Genomic DNA, 25042 nt, shown 5'->3' with positions numbered 1-25042 from the left:
CCAGCATGACTGTGCCCCAGTGCACAAAGCAAGCTCCATACAGACAGGGTGTGTTTGGTGTGGAAGAACTTGACTGTCCCGCACAGAGCCCTGACCTCAACCCCATCAAACACCTCTGGGATGAACTAGAACGGAGACTGTGAGCCAGGCCCTCTTGTCCAACATCAATGTCTGACCTCACAAATGCTCCTCTGGATGAAATCTTGTAGAAAGCCTTCCAAAAAAGAGTGGAGGCTGTTATAATGAAAGGATGGAGGCATTATATGTTATAATGATCTTTTGTCATCTTTAATTCCATTATTTTAATTTTAAACTGCAATATCCATTAGAAACTTTAGAATGAATCCCAAGGACAAAAGCACAACAAACATTGGAACATACATTTTAAATAGCTTTCAGATTTTTTTTTTTTTTAATTGTAAACTAATAAGGCTTTGTGAACATGACTGGTTCTAAGGGGTGATGTGAAACTTCTGTCTCACATTAATTATGGCAGTTATACACAGGTGGGATTTTCCTGATATCAAGGATGAGTTGAGAGTCGGACTTGAAATGGGACTTATTCTCGTTATGAGTCAGTGTCTATTGTAAACATGCTTCAAACTGCTCCAAGCTTTAATTTTGTCTTCCTCCACTAAAAACAAAAACAAAGACCGAGGGTCTGATATACAACTGTAGGTATAAGTATAAAACTATATACAGGTATACAACTTTTTCATCATTCTTTAAAGTCTGACAGTTGTGCACGACATATGTTGCATTTCAAAAAGAATGATCTCTAACATAATTTGACAAGTGGCTACGACTTCTTTTGCTTCCACAATTTATTTACATAATAAATCCACAGAATATTTTAGTTGCCATTACTTCATCACTATTTTCAATATAGTATGTCACTTCTCCATGCTCCTGTTGATTTTCCCCATACTTTTACAAAAGCTGAGAAACAGCACTGATCCAATGTCAAAAAAGAATAACAAATAAGATATTTCACAGTCAAAGACTGCATGTAGATAACTGTATTTGGCAGCTTTCAGGTGAGAATATATGTGTGAATTCTGAATGTGGGTGTTGCTGGAAAGGAGCAAACCTGTCCAGTTGATTTTTCCTAGATAAATAAGGCATAAAAAGGTTTATAATGATAGAATGAACGGTACAGCTGAATTTGACAGATGCATCAAGTGTAGTTGTCTCTAAAAAAACCCCCCAAAACACCATACACTAATCTCAACACTAAACTGGATCAAGAAGGAGGTCCCTGATTGTTCCCATTTATTGTAACAGCAATTTTAGACTACAATAAGCTCTGTGCTTATACAATGCTGATAATGCAGACAAAATATGGAAATCTTTAAATTAATTTTCCAGATTTTTGCAGCTTCAATCCTTTGTAAAAGAGAGAAAAACATCAACATTACCAGTGTGAGATTTGACATTGTCAACAGCATTTAGACCGAACATGCTAACTGCAGCATCAAGTTTTATTAGATACCCCACTGATACAGCTGGGCACTTGGCAGTAAACTCTCTCATGTGCGTAAAGTATGCATGTATTTAATCAAGATGCATGCAAGAGATGTGGCAAGAATGTGGAAAGCTTCGGGCGAAAGAAAAAAAAACACATTTTTTCCTTCTAAGCACTCTTTTCTGCTCTTTGTCTCCAAAGCCGCCACACAGCGATGGTATCAAGTTGTCCTCTGTCCATCCTGCTCCCAGCTCTCTTTTCATCATTCTTTTAAATTTTTGTTCACATTTTCACCATTGTTTTCACTTTCTTCTCCTCCTTCCTTAGCAAGCCGTAGCCAGTTCTCTCTGTTTTTCTCACAACCGATCAGTAGAGGTGAACAGCTGTCAGACAATCCTGATAGAGCCTGAGAGAGACAGATAGAATAACACACACACACACACACACACACACACAGAGAAAAAGAGAGAGAGAGAGAGAGAGAGAGAGAGAGAGGGAGAGAGAGAGAGAGAGAGAGAGAGAGAGAGAGAGAGAGAGAGCAGTTTTGGGTGTTGAAAGTGAAGGCAAAATGTAAATTATAGAGAGAGAGGAAAACTGCAAAAAAGACCTTATTCTTCTTCTGTTCCTCCTAAAGATATATAGAGACACACACACACATGCTACACACACCTTGTAGAGTGGGTGACAGATCTCATCAATGTACTCAACTTGCATGTGTGGCAGTCGAGTGCTGTTTTCTCTGTTCATAACATCCTGGTGGACAGAGAGTGAATTTCAGTCGGGACAGTACTGTTTGACAGGAGAACAGATGACTTCTCCATACATCTTATGTGCATAAACATAATCAAATCTGTTCTACGTGAAATAAAACTGCTCTTGTAATATTGAGCCTATCAGTCCAGTAATAATTATGCATAAACTTGCCAGCAGGACTTACAATGGGTTTGATATTGAACTCCTCTTTTTCTTTATCTCCTTGTGCAAAGAACTCCATGGCAACCAGGTTGGCAATCTTTTGGTAGAGAGTCAGGTTAAGACTGTGGTGTAAATATGTTCACATTTTCATGATTGAGGGATTAGATGAGTGAATGAATCGGTCTGCATATAAGGTACATGCTGAAATGAAAACCAGTGTGTGAAGCCTACCCTTTTTTGCTCAGGCCAAGGCTTTGTGATGGCACAGAGGTCACTAGCTGTCATCAGCATTGACCTGCGAGTGGGGCGAGTAATACATAAACTGACCGCTGTCTGCAGATGTCAATGTGATTAAAAAGTTCAAATACAATTTAAAGCACTGCTCCCGGTCCTACCATCATGCTCACCTCAGTAGATCTCTTTGCTTCTCAGTCTTCCAGCTGACTCTACCTTTCCTCACAAGAGAAAAAAACTCAGCTCTTCTCCTAAAAAATAAGGCACAAAAACAAGGAAATCAGAGTTTAAGAAGCACTCACTTACTCTGACATTCACCTAAAGGTGCATCAAGCCATCAAGTTACTTTGATCGTTTTGTCATATTGTGTATAACATACTCCACATGGATGGTCAGGTCAGTGGCAAGGATAGCTCTTTTGATCATGGACAGCACAGCTCTGTAATCCTCTTTAGAGAGACCACTGAGGATTTGACTTCCCTGGGTAGAGGGAGAGAGAGAGGGTGAGAGAGTGAGAGAGAGGGAGAGAGTATAATGGCATAACCTGTGGAGCAGTGGAGAGATGATATAAATTAGTGGGTAGGTATGGAGGGCAACTGAGTGCAATGACTGGATGCAAACATTGGACTCGAGGATGAATTTGGTAAACAGATGGATATACAAGTGGGTGGCAGGAACACAATATTGGTTGACTGAAATATGATGGATGAATGGATGGATGGATGGATGGATGGATGGATGATGTCTCACTGAGTTGTTGAGGAGGAAGAGGCAGAAGTTGTAATGGTGGTTCTCAAGTGAAGAGTGGCTGTACAACTGAGCTAATGGCTGATGACTCCTGAGGGAGGGAGAGAGAGAGAGACAGAGAGGGGGAGGGAGAGAGGGAGAGAGCAGTTTGGGTGTTGAAAGTGAAGTAAAGGCAAAATGTAGAGAGAGAGAGTGAAATTTATTATCCTAAAGCTTTGGAACTGGAGGTGACTGGATGGAACTGGATGACAAAAGTGAGACAGAGAAAAGTGAGACTCTGAGCCACTGCAGCAAAGAGTTAACCTTGATACACGGTAAGCGCCCTACCAGGTGAGCTACTGGGGAGCCCCAGTTAATTACCTTTCTATGTAGGAATTACTAACACCTCTGTGGTCGAGATCATGATTCAGCGTGGCAATCATCAAAGCTAAGATCTCCAGCCGAGAAAAGATTGCCTGAAAGCATGAGAGAGAAAGAGTGAGTGAGACATCCCAAGCAACTTGAATCAAATACCACCAACATCTGATAAAGATATTCAACATATATACAGGTAAACAGACTTCAGTACATTAAGATGTATTGTAGTGATTTCTAATTTTGGAGGAAAATTAGAGTGCATCTGGGAAGAATTAGTCAGATTTGTGTAGGGCAGGGTTGACCAGAATAAGACCGGATTATTATTTCAACGGTCTTGGTCTTCCTTCAAATCTTCCTTCAATTGAGATGACAATCAGTGGAGGGGTTGATAACCTTTTCACACTTAAAGATGATGTATTTGATCACTTTGCACACTTGTACAAATTAGTTAAAAACCAACAATCACAGGACATTTTTTTTCCTTTCAGACACACTAAGCAAACTACTACAAATCAAAGCACAATCTGACCAAATTCAATGTGAAAAATACAGAAAATCAAACAGGAGGAACGGTGTTTCAGACCACCGTATCGTATGTAGTTAGAGCAAATCAAGACAAAGTGGGAACAAAAGCTCAAATGAAAAAGACAGGGGTTACAGAAATGGAGAGTTATTAGGATGGTGTCTGTGATCCCTGTGGAAAGCAGTTAAGAGGTTTTATGAAGGTCTAAACTAATCCTCTTCCAAATAATTAAAAGTGTTCTGCACGAGAATAACCCTGCAATCCCTGAATGACTCCTCCCTTCTTTTGGTCAACCTCCCTCTACACACACTCACACTATTGTTACTTTTCAAGAGAACATACAAAAAAAAAAAAAAAAAAAACAATAATAACCCTTTCATACCACTCTAACAGAGCATTTAAATCAATCATATCAACATCATATGCTAGATTAAGGACTTTTCACAATTTTACACACCCACTTCCTCCACCAATATGAAAATAAGTGCAGGTTAAATGAAAGTCAACACACACACAAAAATAAATCTGATGGGCTGCAATTTTGAGGACAATTCTGACACATAATTTGTCTTCAAAATCTTTCCACTGTTGTCTTTGGATATAATATAGTGGTAAAATTTTGATTTACTCACTGACCTTTTAAATTGATTAAGACTTCGCTTATACATCTTAAAATGTTTTTTACACATGCACACACACACACACACACACACACACACACACACACACACTAACCTGGAACTGGTCTGTGGCCATGAGCATAGAAAACATGGCTTGAGCAGTGCTCAGCCCATGACTCCAGTTGTGATAAGGTACATTGTTCCTGTAACCACGTTTGACGCTCAGCACCCACTGGCACAGATTCTAGAGGAGGGCGGTGAGTGAAGACGGAGATATGGAGAAAGGCAGGGTTGGGCACAGAATAATGATCAATTAAATTAGGATTAATCAGTTATATTGGCATGAGGAAGAACATGAGTCAAAATGTCAGCCGCTCATAACTGGCAAGTACTTGTTCCAGCTGGACTCCTTTTGTAATTTCTAATGCTTAGCTGAATAACACTTTCTAACTCGTGCATATTTACTGGTGGGTTTGCCTGTGAACATCTAGAGAGTGAATTATACATTCAGTCTGGGTCATCTAATTCGTATTCAGATTTGCACAAATTTGAAATGGTCATGCTCATACTGGAGTGCTGAATCAAAAAATAATAATAAAAGGATAAAAATAAAAACAACATGTAATGCAGCATTTGTAATCCAATGAAAAACTCGAAACTGAATGTCATCATTATTGACTTTAACTTTTAACTATAATTTCAATTGAGTTTCCTCCATTTCCGTCATTGTTTTTGGAAAGAGCTATTGCTGTTACCCGTCCAATCTCACTGTATTGGGATGCTCGGACACAGGGAAAACTGTGGCAGACTGGAAACTTCGTCACACAGACACTATCCAGGTGGACAGACTGTGCAAGGTATAAGTGGGAAGTGTTTTTTCTCCACAGAATGTGAATTGGAGTAGCACAGACTGTCTTATTTAAATCAGCGTAGGAGGATGGTCAGATCGGTGGCCATTTTTATGCGAATCGTTGCCATTGCAAAGAACTGTAGCTTAACTTCTGCATTCCAGTTGGTCACTATTAATGTTTACTGACAACATGTAGCCACAGGACAACATCCTTCTGGTTCTCAAAGAAAGTGTGAGACAATTTACGGCTAGGGATTTTAGAGTGCAATTGAGTAAACATTCGATCCAATAATATCGGAGGGCACAGGTACTATTCGTGGTAGTTCCATGTGAGTGTGACACATTCCACTTCATGCAAAAATTAAAACTGCAATTAAAATAGCCTTTGCCGGTGGCCTGGCATTAAACTCTTTCCACATTTACTCGTTAAATGTGATTTACAACAGTGCTACTCTTCTGTACTGGAAAGACTACCATTGCTGTAAAGTATACTTAGTACCAGATCCCTTACCCTGTAGTCGATGCTGAAATCCTGCACCAGATTGAGGTCCAGAAACATGCGAACGGTGGCCTGTGTGGTGAGCTCCTCTGCGAGGCCAACATCAGAGAAGTGGAAGTCTAGGATGTTCAGTGATTCAGCAGTGGGAATGGTGGCCTCCTGAAAATAAAAAGGACAGAAATGCCACTGGAATATTGCAGCACACGAACACCAACCCCAAACATGTGTATGTATGAATTTGATGTGAATTCCTACCAAGTTTAGTAGGACAACACACAGGCACACAGGCATTTACAGTCCAATGTACGCACAAAAATGAGGATACTTTTATTGTTTTTGTGCGGCTTCCACTTAATAACAGCAAATGTTCAGAGAAGAGATCTAGCTCTCACATGGCTAAGGAGGTCACTATCACCTTTGCCACCCACAGGCAGTGATAGCGGCTAATCAAGAGCTTTGCCCAAGGAGTAATAGTCCACTGTTAGCATTACAGCCAGTTAATCTGATCAGTAGAAATAAAACCGACAGTGATTCCACTCCCCCGCCCTGAGATGACAAAAAAAAAAAAAAAAAAAGCTCACCGTGTAAAGGAAAGAAATGTACTGGAAAAGCGGTGGGTTGTTACAGGAACTGCAGGAAAGAGAGATGGGCAGAGATGCACTGTATGGCGAGGGAGGGTGAGTGATGAGAAGGTGGCTGGGGAAGCCCTTTACCTTGGAGCGACTGCTGATCATCAATCTACATGCTATAATTTTGCACTCTGATGAGGCAACAGATATGTGAAGAGCTGTGGAGGGAGAAGGCACTGGAAAATGATGAAAGGATATAGGGAGGTCGGGAATGTAACTGATCACCTGCAATGCCTGTACTTCCTCCTCTGTTGCAGTGATGTGGTAGGCAAGAACCTGCAGCGAAAGGGATGAACACACACACACACACACACACACAAACACACACACACACACACACACACACACACACACACATTTTGCAAAATAGAGCAGAGGGGTTTCACCTGATACCCAGCCATTATTCTGTATATGAAACAGCAACAATGTCTATGGATATTCTCATTTATCCAGGTCATCGTTCTCTTTGGGCAAATTGAATACAGCAACAATAACAGCAACAATGTTGCTCAGCTTAAAGTTCACCCAAAACATAAAAACACAAGATATTCTCCCACTTACTCTTAGAGCAATGTATCCACAAAGATAGTTTTATGTGTGATTTGGTGGGGCTTCTTTTTGCTGTTGTGAGCAATACTAGTAGGGCAGGGTAGTTTCCCTACCTCCTGTGTGACCTCTATGCTGGCCCTCCGTTTCTCAGTGATCTGAACAGTCTGAACATACTGCAGTGCCAGGCTGCAATACACTGCCAGGTCCTCTAGGAGGCGCTCATCATATCTGTTAAAGGCCTCCATCTCCTCAGAGTCTCTGCTCTGCTTGTTCATCAACTGGCACACAGCTGAATTGACAAGAAAGAAAGGGAAAGAGGACAGTAAAATAGTATAAGTATGAGCTTTTAATAGATGCCCCATCTTTAGTCTATGTGTCATTTCATATCTGTCTGACAAAAAGCAGGGAAGAACAGCTGTATGGATTTAGGTAGAAGATGCAGGACTTTAAATTGTCTAATACTCTTAATCACACTACTAGCAAATAAAGGACTTCCTTTTCCTGGTAATCCTGGATTGCAGACCAGATGGTGACATTTTTGTCTATTCTGCAAAATTTGTAAGCCTGTAATGCTGTAGCTTAGAGAAGGCAAGTGTACAGCAGCTGGAAGCTTCAAACATGACATTTTCATCTATTTGGAGGCCATACAGGAGGCCAATTCGGAGTTTATAATATGAAATGTGTAAATGGCATTTTGATACTGAAACCAATGTTATGTTATCATGAACCTGTAGTCACCATACATAAAGAAAAACCATGAAAAGACCATCACCATCTGAATGACTTACCGATGACCTTTTCAGATCTTGCATTTCTGACAGGGCAGCAGATCAGGCTCCTCGTTGATTCTGGAGAGCTGTCTGACATATTAAGTGTTTCCATAGTAACCAGAGTTCGAAGGGCATATGCTGAGTCAATATTGCTGATGTCATGCTCCCTGAAATCAAATACACAAATGCTACAGGGCCATTTACCTCTGGTGCTGAATAAAGGACATGTCATTTGGTAAAGTAGCAGGCAAGACAAGACATATTCTTGATAATTACAAACAGGGAATGCTTAATCCATCAATGCTGCTTTTGGCAGTGAGAGAACATATTTATATAAGGAATCATATATGGACTCCATCTGTCTAGCAGTGAACAGGCAGAACCTTCTGTAGATCTGGCAGGTTGGACCAAGCTCCTCACACTCCGTGTGGATCACCCGGGAAAACACATCCTGAATTAAAGGGACAGAAATAAGTTTAGAAGGATTAGATGCATAGATTTCTTAACAAAAATAAACAAAATATAAACAAGCAACCAATAGGATAGCACACCTGATCCCCCACTACTGTGTATTTATCCTTGGTGATGAAGATGGTGCAGTACTGAGCATGTGTGAAGGGCATGATGGTGGCAGACATCTTACTCAGAAGAACTTCAAAGGAGTGATTCTCCTCTGACAACACATGTGCCATCTCTATCAAGGCCTGACACACACACAAACACACACACGATACTTGGTGTTAGTGCAGCAAGTTGAACAAACTCTGTCTTATAATGTCAGTTCTCTATATCCTGAAAGATTTTATTGAACTCCAGTACGCACACATGAATATTCAATATGACACTGAAAATGTGACAGTAGTGTTACCTGACTTCGTTTGGCCTCCTGCCTAGAGCTCTCGTACAGTAGGGCATTATCCAGAACCATTCCCAATATGTCCATATGATTGGCAAGCACCTGGTCAAATCAGGTAAAAAAAACATATATTCATCTCTAGCAGACAGCCATTTGTCATCCAGCAAACATCATTATTCATGTTATGGGTTAATGTATTTCATATATGGTCACATTTGACATTGATCAGGCAGATAGACAGTTGGATATAGTTACTTACATGTTTCAAAGTCATAGTACTGTTACACTATATGACATGACAAGCCATTTTGTTGCTCTACTAAGAAATAAAAGGGGCATTATCAGTGTTTTTATTTTTTTTTTAAATTTAGTTTCTATTTTAATTTAAGTTTGACTTTTTGCATTCAATTTCAGATTACTCTTGATTCATTAAAGCAAGTTTGCTAGTTTAGTTTTTATTAGCTTCAGTGTTAATTTTAGACTTTTTCCAACATGGAGTATTTGTCATGGATTAGATTAAAAAAGGACAGAAAATGTATTGTGTAATACAAACTCAACAAAGCATCATACCATTTTAACAAATGTATTCACTTAGGACACGTGAATGACCAAATAAACTGACAAGAACAAAATCTAAAGACATTTTGTCTGTAATTTTAGTTTATTTTAATTAATATATTAAACACACAATACAGTTTCAGTTAGTCATTTTTCTTTTGTAAAGCCTCATTTTCATTTTTATTTCTCGTAATGAAGATGTTTTTTCACATCTAGTTTTCATTATTTCATCAGTTTTCGTTAATGATGATAATTTTGCCCCCAACAACCCTCACCTTCTCATCCAGGTCAGTAAATAGAGTGGCTGTTCCCTCACTGCCATTTCTCTTGTTGATCATTACCATGACGCCTAGCACCTGGTTACAGAAACAAAACATGTCATTGCATTGTTTTAAAATCTGTGCAACATCAACACTGTTCCCATTAAAAGTGCCATATGATTACATTTATTAAACAGTGATTAATGTATGCACAGAAAACACTAAATTCACTAGCACTGAATATGAGGGCCAGGTGACAAGCCTGGCTGTGTGGCACAAGAGCTGTTACACATTATCATGTAACATGATAAATCATAATGCATGTTACCTCTTCCCTGTGGTTCTTGATGGGCATACTCAAGACACTTCTGAGTTTAAAGCCTGATGACTGATTATCTCCAACATCAAATCTGTGGTCCTGAGAAGGCAAACAGATTACAGAGAACTTGACACTCGAATATTATGCATCACACCAACCTTAAGGACATTTACTTATACATTACAGAAACAGATAGTATGTTTCTGTACTACTTTGATCACATTGTGCACATTAAAATCTCTTTATGTAAATAACTAGGCAGCAACAGACTTCAGTATATTTGACTGTACTCAAATTCCTGGGCTAAACCAACTACTTATAGGGAAACTATTCATTTGAATCTGTTAAAGCAGGCAAGGAATACCTGGGCTCTTCAGCAACATCACCTGCTCACAAGATATTAGAGCCTGCCCACACACTGACTGGGGATTACCTGGTGTCCAAGTCTGCCAGGAGGTTAGCACTGATTCCTAATCACACAGGTGGTGAGAACAGGACAGGGTGGAGTGAGTGGCACCTCTAAGCAGTTTAGTGTGCCACAAGGTCTCTCTAACTCTATCTCCTATTTCCTTCGGTGTGTGTGTGTATGCGTGTGTGTATGTGTGTAAGAGGGAAACACACTGTATCAAAATGAACATCACTGTCCTGATAATCAGAGGTTAATCAGTGGCAGAAGTCTCTAAAAGGATTAAAGGCTGAGAGTACGTCATTAGGGATTCCCTCACTCCTCCCATACCCATGACAATCTTATCTAATAAAAGAACTTCAGGAAAAACAGAGGGAGGGAGATGAGTTGTTTAACATGCATCACTCAATCCTCAGATAAACTATTTCCACCTGTGCCCTGGAATGTATTGACAATCTGAGTTTAACACAGGGCATTTGCAAAGGCCTGTGTATGCCCCAGAGCTTGCTACACAATGCAGAGTCATGTGGATGGGACAGCTGTAGCAAACGATTTACCTGATCTGCATCTATATTCACTGGAGAGCCCGTAGCCAGTACATATTCCATGATGCCCTTCACCAGTCCCAGATATGCCTGGCTGCATGGGTGGTCGTCTTTCATGTGCCCAAACATTGTCAGAACAGCAACCTCCTCCAGGGTTCTCCCTCCCCCTCGATCTTTCTTTACCAGAGAGAGGGAGCAGCTTTCCGGTGCCACCAGCTCCCCAGCATGCAGGAGAGCCCCCTGGCAGAGCTCTGCGACAGAGCCCACCCATCTGAGACCTCCTCTCAGGAGCCCTGTCATCCACGGGCAGCCCTCACCTTTCCCACAGGCTGCAGTCATCTTTGATGAGGAGTGTTTGGTCTGGGGAGAACGGGCTGAGCACAGGCAAGTGGCAGAAAGTGAAGGAGAAACAGTGGAGCAAGGTGATAGTGGAGAGTTGGAAGAACGGGGAGAGCAAGGGGAGTGACTACCCAGAGTATCTGGACTTAGGCGGTCCATCCAGTCAGGAGCAATGACAATGGAGGTCTGGAGTTCACGTCTGACTTTAGTGGGAGTTGAGATGCACTGGTTTGAGCTGGTCAGCGGGGAGGAGCCCCTGCGATAATGAGCAGTCAAGGGGATGTCAGAGTGGTCAGAGTTGCTCCTGGGAGGATGGGGAGGCTGCTGAGACACCTCCACCTGTGGACCACTGGCTCTGAAATTACAGCACAGACAGAAATTACATTCTAGATTGTAAATGGAAATGTTTTTGTGGAAAAAGTAAGAATGAGAAAGCTTAAAAAGGCATTTTATGTGTATAGCCCTGTACAATAATGTTCCAAAAGCTGTGTCACCAGAGGCTTTCAAACTTTTTCATGCTCAGAACCCCCAAGCTGACTTTGTTTAAGACGTGGATCTCCATGACATGAATATATATATATTAGTTTGTGCTGAGCTGTTCAGATGTTATGCCTGATGCTTGAACACTGACACATAGTTTCAAAGTGGTGCGATTACTAATCAAGACTTTTTATAGTGTTCTTTTTTTGTATCATAGCAATTGCCAGTTCATTAAATTCTAGAAAAATTAAACTACGCATATTCTTCATTTTACTGAGGAGACCCCCTGGAAACTGCTCAATGGCCCAAGGGGTTTGAAACTTTTGAAAACCGCTAGTCTAGATCTACAGTAACCTAACATAAACATATGCCACATAGTGCACATTTTTATTCAAGTGTCCTATAACGGGGATCTATATCTCTTTTTTCCATTTTAACTTTCCGTCTACCACTTTTTTTTCCCCTTTTCTTCAAATTCAGGCTCATCCCGTCCCAGTGAATCTAGGGTCCTACGTCCGGTCCTGAAACTGCAGCTTTTCTGCAGTGACATGCTACATCAGTTGTTTATTTATTATAAGTTCAAAAGCAACAGCTGAATATGAGTATTATTTAAGATGGAAAATTTCTTACGCTGAAGCCCTGCGTGAGAAGTACGGCCGTGTGAAGTCGGAGTGGTCATCCAGCCATGCCTCCACCTGGTCGCTGCCCATGCCGTCCTCAAACCTCCGGCAGTGCGTCCTGGAGCGGGGGCTGAACAGCGGCGAGAAGAACCAGCCGATGCCTTTAACCATCGACGGGTGTGTCACCGTGGCCCTGCGGAGAGACTCCCCTGTCCTCGACACAGGAGAAGCTTCGGGGGTCGCTCTGCCCGACTCCATGCACTCCAGCGCTTCGGAGTAGAGGCAGGGCATCCCTCCGCTCAAGTAATGCGAAAATAGGTCGACTGAACTCAGTGTGGCGCCCACTGAGTTATCTCTGAGAAACACCAGACACAACCTCCAGTGATATGACAGAGAACGGGAGAGGTGTCTGTAGAGCGGGAAGGATTGTGCCCAGGTAATCCTAAAGCCTTTATTTAGCCGGTCAGGCACCACTCTGACTTTTAAAGGGAACCGATTAAGACTTCATTAGAGGATAATAAGCGTGTGGTCGAAACCCAGGCTTGCCCAGTTTTGTAATTAAAACATGTGACTTCAATAGGCCAACACCTATCATCTACAAATTAACAGTGGCCAAGTGAAAGAAAATGACTCTGTTTAAAAACTATTGTTTTTAAGTTGTAACATTCTGAGAACCACCCAATTAACTGTGAGGTTAACCTGTTAAATTAACGTGATGCTGTATGACTCTGACAACCAGTGTTAGGACTTGTCACAAATTTAATTTAAACACTTAAGAAACTCAAACGGTCAGTCACAGGGCGGAAATAAAATATGTCACAGTGTCAAATTCATAATCGCTGCTAAGACTGTATTAATAGCCTAGAATAACAAAAAGCAAAATAGCCCTACAAAGATAATCCCAAAACAGTGTCACTGAATTGTGTTCTCTCATAATTTATATGAGCTTTATTCAGGTTATACTGGTTTTTCCTATACTAAGCTATTGCCATGACCCATTTTAGGATTTCCTCAGTGTCAGATTTACCATATTATTTATAAATTGAAGTGTGTTTCCAGAATTATAGTTAATGCTAAATCTGGCCCTGGTAAGCTTCACTTGGCTTTGCTGTGGAAATGTGACTAATAAAAATGTCTTAAACCAAAGTACAAGTTTAAATTTACAGCCACCTTCAGCCTCTAGCCGCCAGATAGTGCTGTTGCACATGTGCATGCACCTGAGACAGCAGTAACCACAGAGCAACCATGAATGTGTCACCCAAGTGTATGTGTTTGTAGTTTATATTTATATTTATTTTATTCCAAGTTGTGTGTGTGTGTGTGTGTGTGTGTGTGTGTATACACCTTTTTTTGTAACTTCAATAGTGTCTGTTTTTCCTAACTGTGTGACTGCTCCCTCTGCTGGGCTCTTCCTAATCATCACCTGCAGTAGGCGGATCTATCAGTGACAGCTGTGCTGTGATTGGCTGATCCAGGAGGAGGCTGCCATGACACAGTGGATGCTGCACAGAATCAGTTCCACAGTATCAGCAGGCAGCAGACCTCCATCCTCCTTGTTATCCCTTTCTCTCTCTCTCTCTCTCTCTTTCTCTCCTTCTTTGCCTATCCTCCTCTCACAACCACCCTTACTCTCTCTTTTCTTCCCTTTCTCTCTCCCTCTGACAGACATTCACGCCTGCTCAGGCACACTGCAGCAGAGGACATATACACACCAGCAGCGATACCAGCAGCAGCAGCAGCAGCAGGCAGACTGGTAGGTGTGCTGAGGCCTCTCTCCCTCCCTCCTGCAGCACAGGCAAGACATCGCGTTCTCCTCTGCTCCTCGTCAAGGACTATCTATTTGAGAAATGTGTGAATGTGTTTGTGTGTATGTATGTGTGTGTGTGTGTGTGTGTGCGAGAGAGAGAGAGACAGAGAGAGAGAGAGAGAGATGGAGAAAGAAACAGTAAGGATCTGGGAACTAGGCAGAGAGGACTACCACACCCTGGGAACATTTACTAGTACTGGAGCTACACAGGGGGAATACTGCAGTGGATATTATCACACTGACATCCTGTACATGCTGTAATTATTTCCCTATGCATACACAAGGACTGATATTCTCTATTTCGCTCCGTATCTGATATGCTCTTGCAGATTGATGGACCTGTCTGTTGTTTTTCTTCACTCCCGAGTCCTAGAATTTGCTAGCGCCGACTAGGCCATGTGCCTGCACACGTGTGTGTGTGTGAGTGTGTGTGTGTGAATGTTTAACCGAGGTCACACTTTTCGCGTGCTGTCGGTATGTGCTGTCAGTGTATGTAATCACCACCCTCTTCTTTCCCTTCCATCCCTCTTTTCCCCTACCAGTCTTTCCATCTCTCTCTCCCTGTCCCCCTCCTCTCCACTCCACCTCTTTTCTCCGTATCCTCCTGCATCCCTTTATCCTCTCCCAACCCTGTTATCCTCTCTTACCCCTTTCTCTCCCTGCCTCTCTCTCCTCCCTCGGTATCACTGTGTCCCTCTCCTCTCCACAAATTTCCCTCTGGCCGGCTGGTATCCCAGGATGCCTTGCTATAGGCCGCTCCGCTAGGCCCCAGCAGCATGGGCGAAGCCTGGGTGGGGAGAGAAAGCACGGATTGGACCCTTCCCCTCAGGACGGGCGCGCTGGCGGGTCACCCTCCCTCAGCTTCAGATGGGCGAGGACGCTGAGAGTCCCAAAATCAACCACAGCTTCCTGCGAGACTACGTCACCGAAGGTAGAATAACTCCATGTATTATTGCTGCTGTCTCAGTGGCATCAAATAACATGATAGCATGATGGAATGATTCAGCTTCATGGCTGTGTTTTCCCTCGGCTGCTGGGTATAAGAAATAGAAGATGAGATGATTCACTCCATTGCTTGATGAGTACTCAGTAAGAGTAATCCATTCATCCTGCTTTAAAATTCAGATTTTCTCTTGAAGTGGCCAAAACTTTTCCCAACAATGATAGGAAGCAACACTGAAATCACATTTCCATGTTTGGGAAATATACTGTGTTATTCGCTAATTGATCAGTTCCTTTGATCAAGCCAAGTGTTTGATTTGTAATATGGAGTCCAAGGAGTTTTAACAGCAGAAAGGATTGTTGTTGCTTTTCTTCCTATCCCATGGAGTGCATATCTATATCAGGCCCAAACATCATGAGTAAGAGTTATTCCGGTTTTACTGAAAGAGATACTTTGTATTGATCTGCTACTCTCTGTTTCATTCCCTTGTCCCCCTACATTTCCTAGTGTTTATCCATTCTCTCCCTCTCTTTTCCTGTGCCGATTTTCTATTTCTCTGTTTTGTCATCACTTTGTCTCTCTCCCTTTCATTTTTACATGTGACTCTACATATATATTTTTTAAACCATTTATGTCCCTTAATTCCTATCGATTCTTCTATCCTCCTCCTAGCTGATGTCATCTCTACAGTGGAGTTTAACCAGACAGGGGACCTGTTGGCCACAGGGGATAAGGGGGGCCGAGTGGTCATCTTTCAGAGAGAGACTAAGGTCAGTCATGGATTGATGTTTCACTTTGTCAGACTTGACACAATCACCCTTTTTACACCTGGAATAACAAAAATATGCATATATGTTATTGTCAGCATTTAGGCCCTATACCTACTGCATTGCATCATTGTATTATCACCTTGTATGAGTTCATATTTTTTGCATAATTTTAAGACACATTCAAAGCTGTTTTTCCTCACTATTTGTGCTGTAAAGTCTAAAGGGGAGTCAGAGGAGACAGGGGAGACAGGGGACTCTGGGGAGTATAACGTCTACAGCACGTTCCAGAGCCATGAGCCGGACTTCGACTACCTGAAGAGTCTGGAGATAGAAGAGAAAATCAACAAAATCAAATGGCTGCCACAGCAGAATGCAGCACACTTCCTCCTCTCCACCAATGGTGAGAACGCTACTAACATTTACATTAATCTACATGTCTAACAAAAGATGATCCTGAAATCTAGTTTTTAAAAACGCAAAGAGCAGATGTGTGTCCAGTTTGTGCCATGAGATATCAACCTTAAATATGGATGAATTTTTTACTGATATAACATTAAAACCAAGTTAATTTTTGAGTCTCACTCAGGGGTGCAATGACTGTGCTCTGCCACCACCAAGTCATTATAAACACAAATTCCTAATGCACTTTTATCATATTACTGTCCTTGTATCACTGTCACTTCTGATCATATGTCTTGAAGTTCCTCAACCAGTTGACATGAGAATTATATGGCAATAATGTCCATTTTGAGGCAGTGTAGATAGGTTATTTTATTTAGAATTGTTGCCAACATTATACTTATAAAAGATATTTTGTTGTCTCCCAATTTACATATTGTGTCCTCAATTTCCAACTACAATGCATTAAATTCTCATCTGCATTGCCTGTGATAATTGTCTTTGTGAGACAATCAGTCATTATCAGTCCTCCCCTGTACTTACTGCTTTTGTAACCGCTTGTCTGTAGGTTGTCTGCAACTATTGTAAGTGCAAACACTTTTTATGATCTGCTAACTGCTCTGCCTGTCACAGATAAGACCATTAAACTGTGGAAGGTGAGTGAGAGAGACAAGAGACCAGAGGGATACAACCTGAAAGATGAGGAGGGACGGATCAAGGACATCTCTACCGTCACCTCTTTGCAGGTACACACACACACTCAATGGCTTACTCACATGCATGTATGCCCACACACACACACACACACACACTGTTTTTGTTCAGTCAAATATGTATCAGGTTGAAGCGCCTTTGTCCTCTCCATCTCTTCTCATCGCTGACTTTCACCCCGTCTGATTAGCCTCCTTTTCATCTTTCTCGTGTTGCTATAGATTCCTCTCTTTCAATGTCATCTGCAATCTGTCTCTCACCATATTTCCTCCCTGTTCTCTCTCTCTCTCTTTCTTCCTTCCTTCCTGAAATCTTTTCATTCTCCCTCCATCTCTCCATCTCAGGTCCCGGTGCTGAAACCCACGGATCTGATGGTAGAGGTCCGTCCCAGACGTGTGTTCGCTAATGGACACACCTACCATGTCAATTCCATCTCAGTCAACAGCGATGGGGAGACCTACCTGTCTGCTGATGACCTCCGCATTAACATGTGGCACCTGGGCATCACTGACCGCAGCTTCAGTATCCTTCCCTACATTGTGAAGTTGGCATTTGGTTTAGTTTTGTTTATTAAAGTATCCCACACACGATTCCCTCCATGATTTTGAAAAGAATAGCGCTTATGAGTGGTGGCAACTGTACTGCTTTTCTTTTTTTCTCTGATTTTGCTTTGTAACTCACTTGTCTTCTAGAGGAGATTTCTCATATTTCACAAGGGATGTAACTCCCAAAACAGCACCAGATGAAAGCACAAAGCAGAGCTTTAAGGCTATCTTTTGTTACAGTGACAGGTTTATTGATCATGTGTTTTCGCAGCTAATTTCCCCGAAATGTATTTGTAAGAAAATACTATTTGCTTATAAGCTTGTTAGATAAGCATTTTTTGACACATAAACAAAGATGACTGAGGAAATTGTAGCTGAACCTTAAATAATTTTCAGCATAACTTGAAGCACACTGATTCCTTATTAGAGCAATTACAATGACATATTTTCCAAAAAATATGGAAATTTGGAAAGATCCCCCTTAAACAATGGCACACTAAACCTGCATAACCTGAGTACAAAAACACATACACTGTTAAAACCTGCATGGGCTCAGCAACACATAAACCACACTTCACTGAAGCAGAGCAATATAGACTATACAGTGTACAGTTTGTTTTGGAGTGCATATTTTGTACTTGTTAGTTGTATCAGTCAATATTGCAGTGAACTACTGTAAACAGCAAAAACACATCTAAATCTTGGCCTTGGCACTTCAAACATACCAATCATGTGTTATTCCAACTCTGGAAATATATTTTACATCCCTGCTCATCAGAATTAATCTTTAATCTCTATTTAATGTAAACACACATATGACCATGTATGTGTGTATGTTTAGTTGAGACTGCTGTGTACTGTCGGTGTACTGAGTGTGTATCCAGCACAGAGTGTAGCATGTCGGACGGAGTGCGCTGGGTGATTTCCCATTTAAATGGAGGCTGACCTAGAAAATCAGAGAAACATCTATGGAAGAACAGCTTAAATAATTCACTCACAGCAGTACACTGTCTTCTGAACCTCACAGGACTACTGCAAATAGAAACAGAGAGACGAGCAGAGTTTGTGGATTTGGGGGTGGGGTGGGGCATTTTTGGGTGTCATTGGCAATTGAGATGTGAACATGGAAAACATATGCAGCAGAGAAATGAAACATTCATATAAAAAATGAAAAGCACCTGCCACCTCCCAGCTGTGATCCTTGTTGGAGTGAATGCATGGGTGCACAGTTGCTTGATGTATGGTGTATGGTCCCTGACTGCCCTTTCTCCCAGACATTGTGGACATCAAGCCAGCCAACATGGAGGACCTGACGGAGGTGATCACAGCAGCAGAGTTCCACCCTCAGCACTGCCACCTGTTTGTGTACAGCAGCAGCAAGGGCACACTGCGCCTCTGTGACATGAGAGCCTCCGCGCTCTGTGACAAGCACGCCAAATGTGAGCAAATTGTGGACAATGCATTATACCTACATATATTACATAACAATGCAGTCTCATTTTGAGCGTCTTTAACCCTTTCATGCATGCATCATGAAAGCCTGAGTCCAGATTTTTTTCTTATGTGTTTTTACACTTCTTAGGGCATGAAAATTTCTGTGAGTCTCCATACTTCTTTCAGGATGCAGGACTGGTATTACCATGTCATTCTACTAGTATTAATGTTATCAGCATCAAGAACTGACAGTCTCTGCATAAACCTCAATGGAGGGGAGCAGCAGAGAGCACTCTAACAGCTGATATGCAATTGCGCCATAGAAACCATTGCATTTAAGAAAAAAAAAGACTGAAAAAAAAAAAACTGTCTTTTTATCTGTCCACTGTAGTGACCGCTATGTGTGAAAGGGTTAAAGTAAAAGCTGGAAGTGTATCTGTTTATATCCTGTTATTAAGGATGCACATTGGCAGTAGCTTCATTATGGTAATCACTGACATAAATGAGTCCTCTCTGTTTGTCTAGTGTTTGAGGAACCTGAGGATCCAGGGAGCCGGTCCTTCTTCTCAGAGATCATTTCCTCCGTGTCAGATACCAAATTCAGCCACAGTGGGCGCTACCTGCTGACCAGGGACTACCTCACCGCCAAGGTGTGGGACCTAAACATGGACAAGGGCCCAGTGGAGACTTACCAGGTCAGATGGCACATCCACGTCCTGTGAGGGTTACATTATAGGTCCACTAAATCATATCTAGGGGTATTTTACCTGTGTTGGTTCCTTTATGGCCATACCATATGACCTGTGTTGGTTAAAAGTTAAATCTGGACCTTTTACTTGTGTTCGTTATACCATGGGCTTTTCAAATTATATCTATGCCTGTTAATCCTATTTCAGAAAACTGTCTTTTGAATGGTGTAGGTCCATCAAGTGGTAGTACTACCTTGTATGAAACTGATGCAATAGGTTGTTAGTCTTGCTTGCAGACAACAGCTGCATGTGTTGTCTACATAACAAGAAAGATATTGGGAGTAATGTAATAGTGAACCAGAATCTGAACCCTAGCACTTTTTTGCAGTTGATATTCTCTTCAAGCCATTGTACTTGATGTCCTGCAGGGAGTGAATCAACCTTAAAAAATCTGGTTGTCTGTCCACCTCATCCCCAGGTCCATGAGTATCTGAGGAGTAAACTGTGTTCTCTCTATGAGAATGACTGCATCTTTGACAAGTTTGAGTGTGTTTGGAACAGCTCAGACAGGTAAGTTGCTGTGGGAGAAAGATCGTGGGGAGAAAGAGGGAGAGAAAAAGGTGTGCTTGGGTGTGTGTGAAACAGAGGACTGTGTGAGTGTTTGTTCTTGCAGTGTGTCCTTCAATCCCCTGCCTCTGCCTTTATCCGACATTTAAATCAATCCTGGAGACAAGCTTTGCAGATGTCAAATCACTCCCCTTGCCATCATTTTTTTCCTCTTTTCCGCCTCCTCACCCTTCCCTTAACCTTCCCTCCATTTCTCCCTGTCCTTCCTCTGACATCACACTCTGTTACACTATATTATACTCTCCATATTTGTATAATCTCCTTTGCGTCCTAAATGTAACATCCTCTCCCCATTATGTCCCTCCTCTCCTCTCCTCTCCTCTCCTCTCCTCAGCGTGATCATGACGGGGGCGTACAACAGCTTCTTCCGGATGTTTGACAGGGAGACAGGGCGAGGTGTGACCCTGGAGGCATGGCGAGAGAGCAGCAAGCCTCGGGCTGTGTTGCGGACGCGACGGGTCTATACTGGTGGCAAGCGTCGCCGTGGAGACGTGGGCGTAGATAGCTTGGACTTCACCAAGAAAATCCTGCACATGGCCTGGCACCCAGCGGAGAACATCATCGCCATAGCAGCCACCAACAACTTGTATATCTTTCAGGATCGTGTCAACCCCGAGACACAGACACAGTGACACGGATGGGGACATAGATTGTGGCAGAGACAGACGCACACTGCCTTCATCAAGCTGTCACAAAGACACAAAGGGTGACTCAAATATATTTGGATGTGTTTCCAGTGGCGTAGGGAGAGGGATCTGACAGTGTGTAAATTTCAAGATATTTACACACATCAATGCTGTTTCGCACACATATGGAGACACGCCGTCAGTGTCATGACAATAATGGATTGGATGAAAGATGAGATCTACAAGATGGACAAATATATTTGATTTAACAGTGGCTATCCTAAAGAGTGTCTCAACACTTAGGTGCACTCTTGACTCTTGCAGTCCGGTATCCATCATGCCATGCTTTTGGTTCCGCTCTACTCACATTTTTTGAGGATGCTTGTATTGCTGGTCCACAGTAGGGTCAGTATAGAGATGCAGGGACACCTCTCCATCTGTGATGTCTCATTGCCCTTGACCACACAATACTGCAGTCCTCAATGATGTGGTTTGGTACCTTTTGGCATAAAATGGAGGACATGTGTTCGGTAGTGATGAAGAGGGTTTGACCAACACTATAAAACATTAATGCCTGGGATGACTATCCTGAGCGGACTGGACAGTGTCTCCACTTGCACAGTGACTTTACCAGACAGTGCATCTAAATATAGCATTTTTCACAATTGCAGAGTATTAGGAGTGGTCTTATTGTGCAACTCTCCACAACATCCTGAAGCTTTTTCTCTGTTGGATGACAACACTATCTGAACCATGTTACTATTTCTCCTTTGGAGCAGTGCTCTTGGAGAATGCACGCATAAATTACCCATAATCTTTGCCCTATTCACCTTGCAATAATAGCACTTGCAAAATATAGTGCAGGAGTTTCCCTGCTCCAAAACATGAGCTCCTGTTCATAAATGTATACACACTTCCTGTTAACTGTAAATACTACATGATTTTTTTTTTTTTTTTTTTTTACCTGCACCAGTTTTTGGTTCCAGAGAGTTAAAGGGTATAAGATACTCTTTGTCTAGTATACTGCAAACAAACCTTGGACCTCATTTATGGAAGAGTTGTGGACAAGTATTGCTGGCTTGTGAGTTGTGCACAAACAAACACTTATTCCTTTATTGTATACGTTAGGCCAGTACTGATTTTTACTCACTGTATTTAGGCCTCTTACTTTTCTAAATTGTGCCTACAGGACATAGAATGCTAATTGGGCGGCATAACATGTAAGTGTTGAGCCAAATTGAGATCGCTTGGTGATTGAATGCAATACAGGCATAAATGTGCTTCATATGAAATAATATAAAAATGAACCCGTATTATAAGTTAATTTTACAATGCACAAGCACATTTTGTGAAATTACCTAATAATCAAGTCAAAGATGGAATCCAAATCTCTTTTCATAAATGAGGCTCCTGATTCAGCTAATGAAATTCAGTGATTAGGGTTGTGTCCAGTGTCTTGAAGGTGTGGTACAGGGAATCTTCAGTGCAATAGCTCAGTAGGAACATTGCTGCTGACAATGTCTTTAACATTAAAACAGTAATGTCATGTGAATTCGTCATATCACAAGTTCTTAATGTCATTATACACCTCACAGTGCCATATCCTACTCTGAAGGTGACACTGAAAGCCTAGGATGTACAGCATTAAGATGACATCTGTATTGGTTTGAACTGGGGAACTAACATGTTGAAGATATGATTGTTTACAGTAAAGTGCTTCGTTTTCAAGTGACCTTGGCCCTTGCTCCAAATTGATAAACTCTTTATAAATGGTCTGTATGTATAACAGGTGGATTAAGAGAATCAGTGCAGACATGCAAAGTATATCAAGTTCCTTCACACTGTCTCTAAATTGTACAAAAATTCTACCACATGGAGGAACCACGATTCATTCTGCAAACCTTAAACCCCAAGAAACGTAGTGTTACTTCTAATTCTATGTCTTTCTATATCCATGCTCATCTCTGTTCAACTTGACTGCTGTCTCCTATCTTTTTCACCTCTATTGGTTTCAAACACAATGTTCACATGCACAGTTTCACTGCAGGTTGTAGGCAGGAGGGCTCTCCTATGGACAACCCCTCTGTTTCCGCTTTAGTCTTCATTGTTCGCAAGTGTTGTTGAATGCAGCCACAGTCTGGCACTGATTGGTTCTGCAAAGTATACAACACGGCAAAATCAGTTATAAAATCACCATGACCGTCAGTCAACGAAGATAGAGCTAATGACAAAAGCACCGCATGACAATGGCAACTCACAAGAAAATGGTTTCCATAGTCATACAAGGTACCAAAGCATACAACTTTCAGGACTCTGTCCTTCAGTGGTGAGGCAGTAGATTAGATCAGTTGTAATCACATCATAACCACCACCACATACAACCAGTGAGAGGAACTGTGTTCAGGAGCACAGCAGCAGCATGTTGCCATTATCCAATGCTACTAGCGTGTATATCTATCATACTTTGAGAAAGACAAATCTAACAACACAAAAATGGATAGCTCAAATGAGGTGAATGAAAGGAATGTGCATTAATAAAACAATATGAAATCTGAAAAAAGATTGTGTTTGTTACTTTTATATCTATCTTTTTCTATATTGTGTCCCTTAAAAAGGAGGCAATGTTTTTGATTAACCCTTATTGAAATGCCTTTCTGCCATTGTGTCCAGATAACACCATCCAAAAGGGACATTTTTGTTTTATAATCAAGCACTTTAATTTTCATTGCATACTCCCATATGCTCCATCACTAAAAGTAGGCACTTAAATTCACAGTATGCAGGTTCAACATCAATGATTGTACACACAGGTAAGTAGAGGTTACAACTTAATAGTGTTCACATGTATGGCTCAAGTACATTCTCAGTCTCACCTCACACTGTTATATAGAAGTTAGAAGTATATGTTCCTCAACAAAAGTAAAGTTGCATAGTAAGACATTCATTTTGGAATTATAAATGATCATTTCACTTCAGACATTCTCAAGACACACTGAAGCAAAGACCTATTTTGAGATGATTTCATTACTGTTACTTGTGAGGCTGTTTCTGCAGAATGAACATGGATGAAACAATATCAAATGGGATTTGTTTGTATGCTCATCATCAGCAATACCATCCCCTCAATAAAACATATGAAATAAATGTATTCATTAGGTGTTGTTGTTTTTTTTTCAGAGAAAACTCGACTTCGGATGTGAAGATACAAAAATACATTTGCAAGTCATCCAGCTAACCTTCCAGATTTGTTTTTAAATGACAGTGTTGAATGGTGTGGTTTAACACCTTAAGTAGTGAGAGTGATCATGAGTCATGATGTCTTTGGTGCTGCTGCTTTCTAAACAGTGACAGTGTGTAATAGAAACTGTGAAACTGATACTACGGCTGCATGCATTGTTCAGTTTGTGAGCTCACCATATATAGTCTCACAAAGGACAATAAAAATGCTTGCCAGTTTAGTTGGATCAGGTCAAAAGGAAAACTACTTGCTGATTAAAAATATTATTAAGACAACACATTTTTAAGACCAGTAAGCAAGAAAAATTTAGATTACAAAATCAGACTGAAATATAATTCTGTCACACAGTCAGAAAATGTAATTATACATACAAAAATGCATTGATGTAGACACACACTAAAGTTCACACATACATGCAAATATATTTCACATGTGCATAAAGAATTCTTTAATACATTAGCAGCCATTTGACATTTTTTTTTATTAAAGAGATATTTTACTTTGGGATTTTTTTTTTTTTTTTTTTTTTTACCGTGTCATAAGAATGACTTATAGACTGGGATTTGCAAAACCAATGACTTAAACCCTGATTGGTCAGGAAAATTGCTGTACTTAACACTGACTTTAAGCACTGAAAACCACACTCAAAGTACCCACTCAAAGTTTTAGTAAATCTGTGCCTTAGTTACTTTGGTGACATAACCTTACCAGG

The 25042-nt window shown here is 41.3% G+C and overlaps 2 protein-coding genes across 3 annotated transcripts; one reads left to right on the top strand and one right to left on the bottom strand.

Annotated features, from left to right (window-relative positions):
- Nucleotides 1-806: 806 nt before the first annotated feature.
- On the bottom strand, nucleotides 807-12955 carry pde5aa (phosphodiesterase 5A, cGMP-specific, a). Its single transcript, XM_030074932.1, has 20 exons — nucleotides 12552-12955; nucleotides 11115-11796; nucleotides 10161-10250; nucleotides 9848-9928; nucleotides 9027-9116; nucleotides 8710-8862; nucleotides 8542-8609; nucleotides 8177-8325; nucleotides 7502-7677; nucleotides 7065-7115; nucleotides 6223-6369; nucleotides 4977-5105; nucleotides 3722-3816; nucleotides 3365-3452; nucleotides 2994-3094; nucleotides 2788-2865; nucleotides 2612-2675; nucleotides 2403-2477; nucleotides 2135-2218; nucleotides 807-1871 (listed from the first exon to the last, which is right to left on the bottom strand). Exons 1-20 carry the CDS (start codon nucleotides 12830-12832, stop codon nucleotides 1728-1730), a joined length of 2826 nt encoding a protein of 941 aa, XP_029930792.1. The 5' UTR covers nucleotides 12833-12955; the 3' UTR covers nucleotides 807-1727.
- A 1943-nt stretch (nucleotides 12956-14898) lies between these two features.
- On the top strand, nucleotides 14899-22651 carry ppp2r2ca (protein phosphatase 2, regulatory subunit B, gamma a). 2 transcript variants are annotated; one of them, XM_030075363.1, is made up of 9 exons: nucleotides 14899-15279; nucleotides 15964-16061; nucleotides 16278-16461; nucleotides 17094-17206; nucleotides 17516-17693; nucleotides 18991-19155; nucleotides 19676-19845; nucleotides 20318-20409; nucleotides 20849-22651. In XM_030075363.1, exons 1-9 carry the CDS (start codon nucleotides 15216-15218, stop codon nucleotides 21096-21098), a joined length of 1314 nt encoding a protein of 437 aa, XP_029931223.1. In that variant the 5' UTR covers nucleotides 14899-15215; the 3' UTR covers nucleotides 21099-22651. The 2 variants fall into 2 exon arrangements, with proteins under 2 accessions (XP_029931223.1, XP_029931144.1); XM_030075284.1 differs by having other exon boundaries at nucleotides 20801-22651.
- Nucleotides 22652-25042: the final 2391 nt, after the last annotated feature.

Source organism: Myripristis murdjan, chromosome 1, assembly GCF_902150065.1.
Source record: "Myripristis murdjan chromosome 1, fMyrMur1.1, whole genome shotgun sequence".
In the NCBI taxonomy this organism is placed as follows: domain Eukaryota; kingdom Metazoa; phylum Chordata; class Actinopteri; order Holocentriformes; family Holocentridae; genus Myripristis; species Myripristis murdjan.
Note: the sequence above shows the minus strand (reverse complement) of the source record. Positions and strands in the feature narration are given on the sequence as shown.

What these genes read in the sequence shown, in the direction of transcription:
- ppp2r2ca (XM_030075284.1), top strand. Translation starts at nt 15,216, where the DNA reads ATGGGCGAGGACGCTGAGAGTCCCAAAATCAACCACAGCTTCCTGCGA. An exon ending in CTACCGTCACCTCTTTGCAG is followed by an intron (nt 17,207 to 17,515) that starts GTACACACACAC and finishes TCTCCATCTCAG; the next exon opens with GTCCCGGTGCTGAAACCCAC. An exon ending in CATCACTGACCGCAGCTTCA is followed by an intron (nt 17,694 to 18,990) that starts GTATCCTTCCCT and finishes CCTTTCTCCCAG; the next exon opens with ACATTGTGGACATCAAGCCA.
- pde5aa (XM_030074932.1), bottom strand. Translation starts at nt 12,832, where the DNA reads ATGCCCTGCCTCTACTCCGAAGCGCTGGAGTGCATGGAGTCGGGCAGA. An exon ending in GACCTGACCATCCATGTGGA is followed by an intron (nt 2,866 to 2,993) that starts GTATGTTATACA and finishes CTTATTTTTTAG; the next exon opens with GAGAAGAGCTGAGTTTTTTT. An exon ending in TCTGTCACCCACTCTACAAG is followed by an intron (nt 1,872 to 2,134) that starts GTGTGTGTAGCA and finishes TGTCTCTCTCAG; the next exon opens with GCTCTATCAGGATTGTCTGA.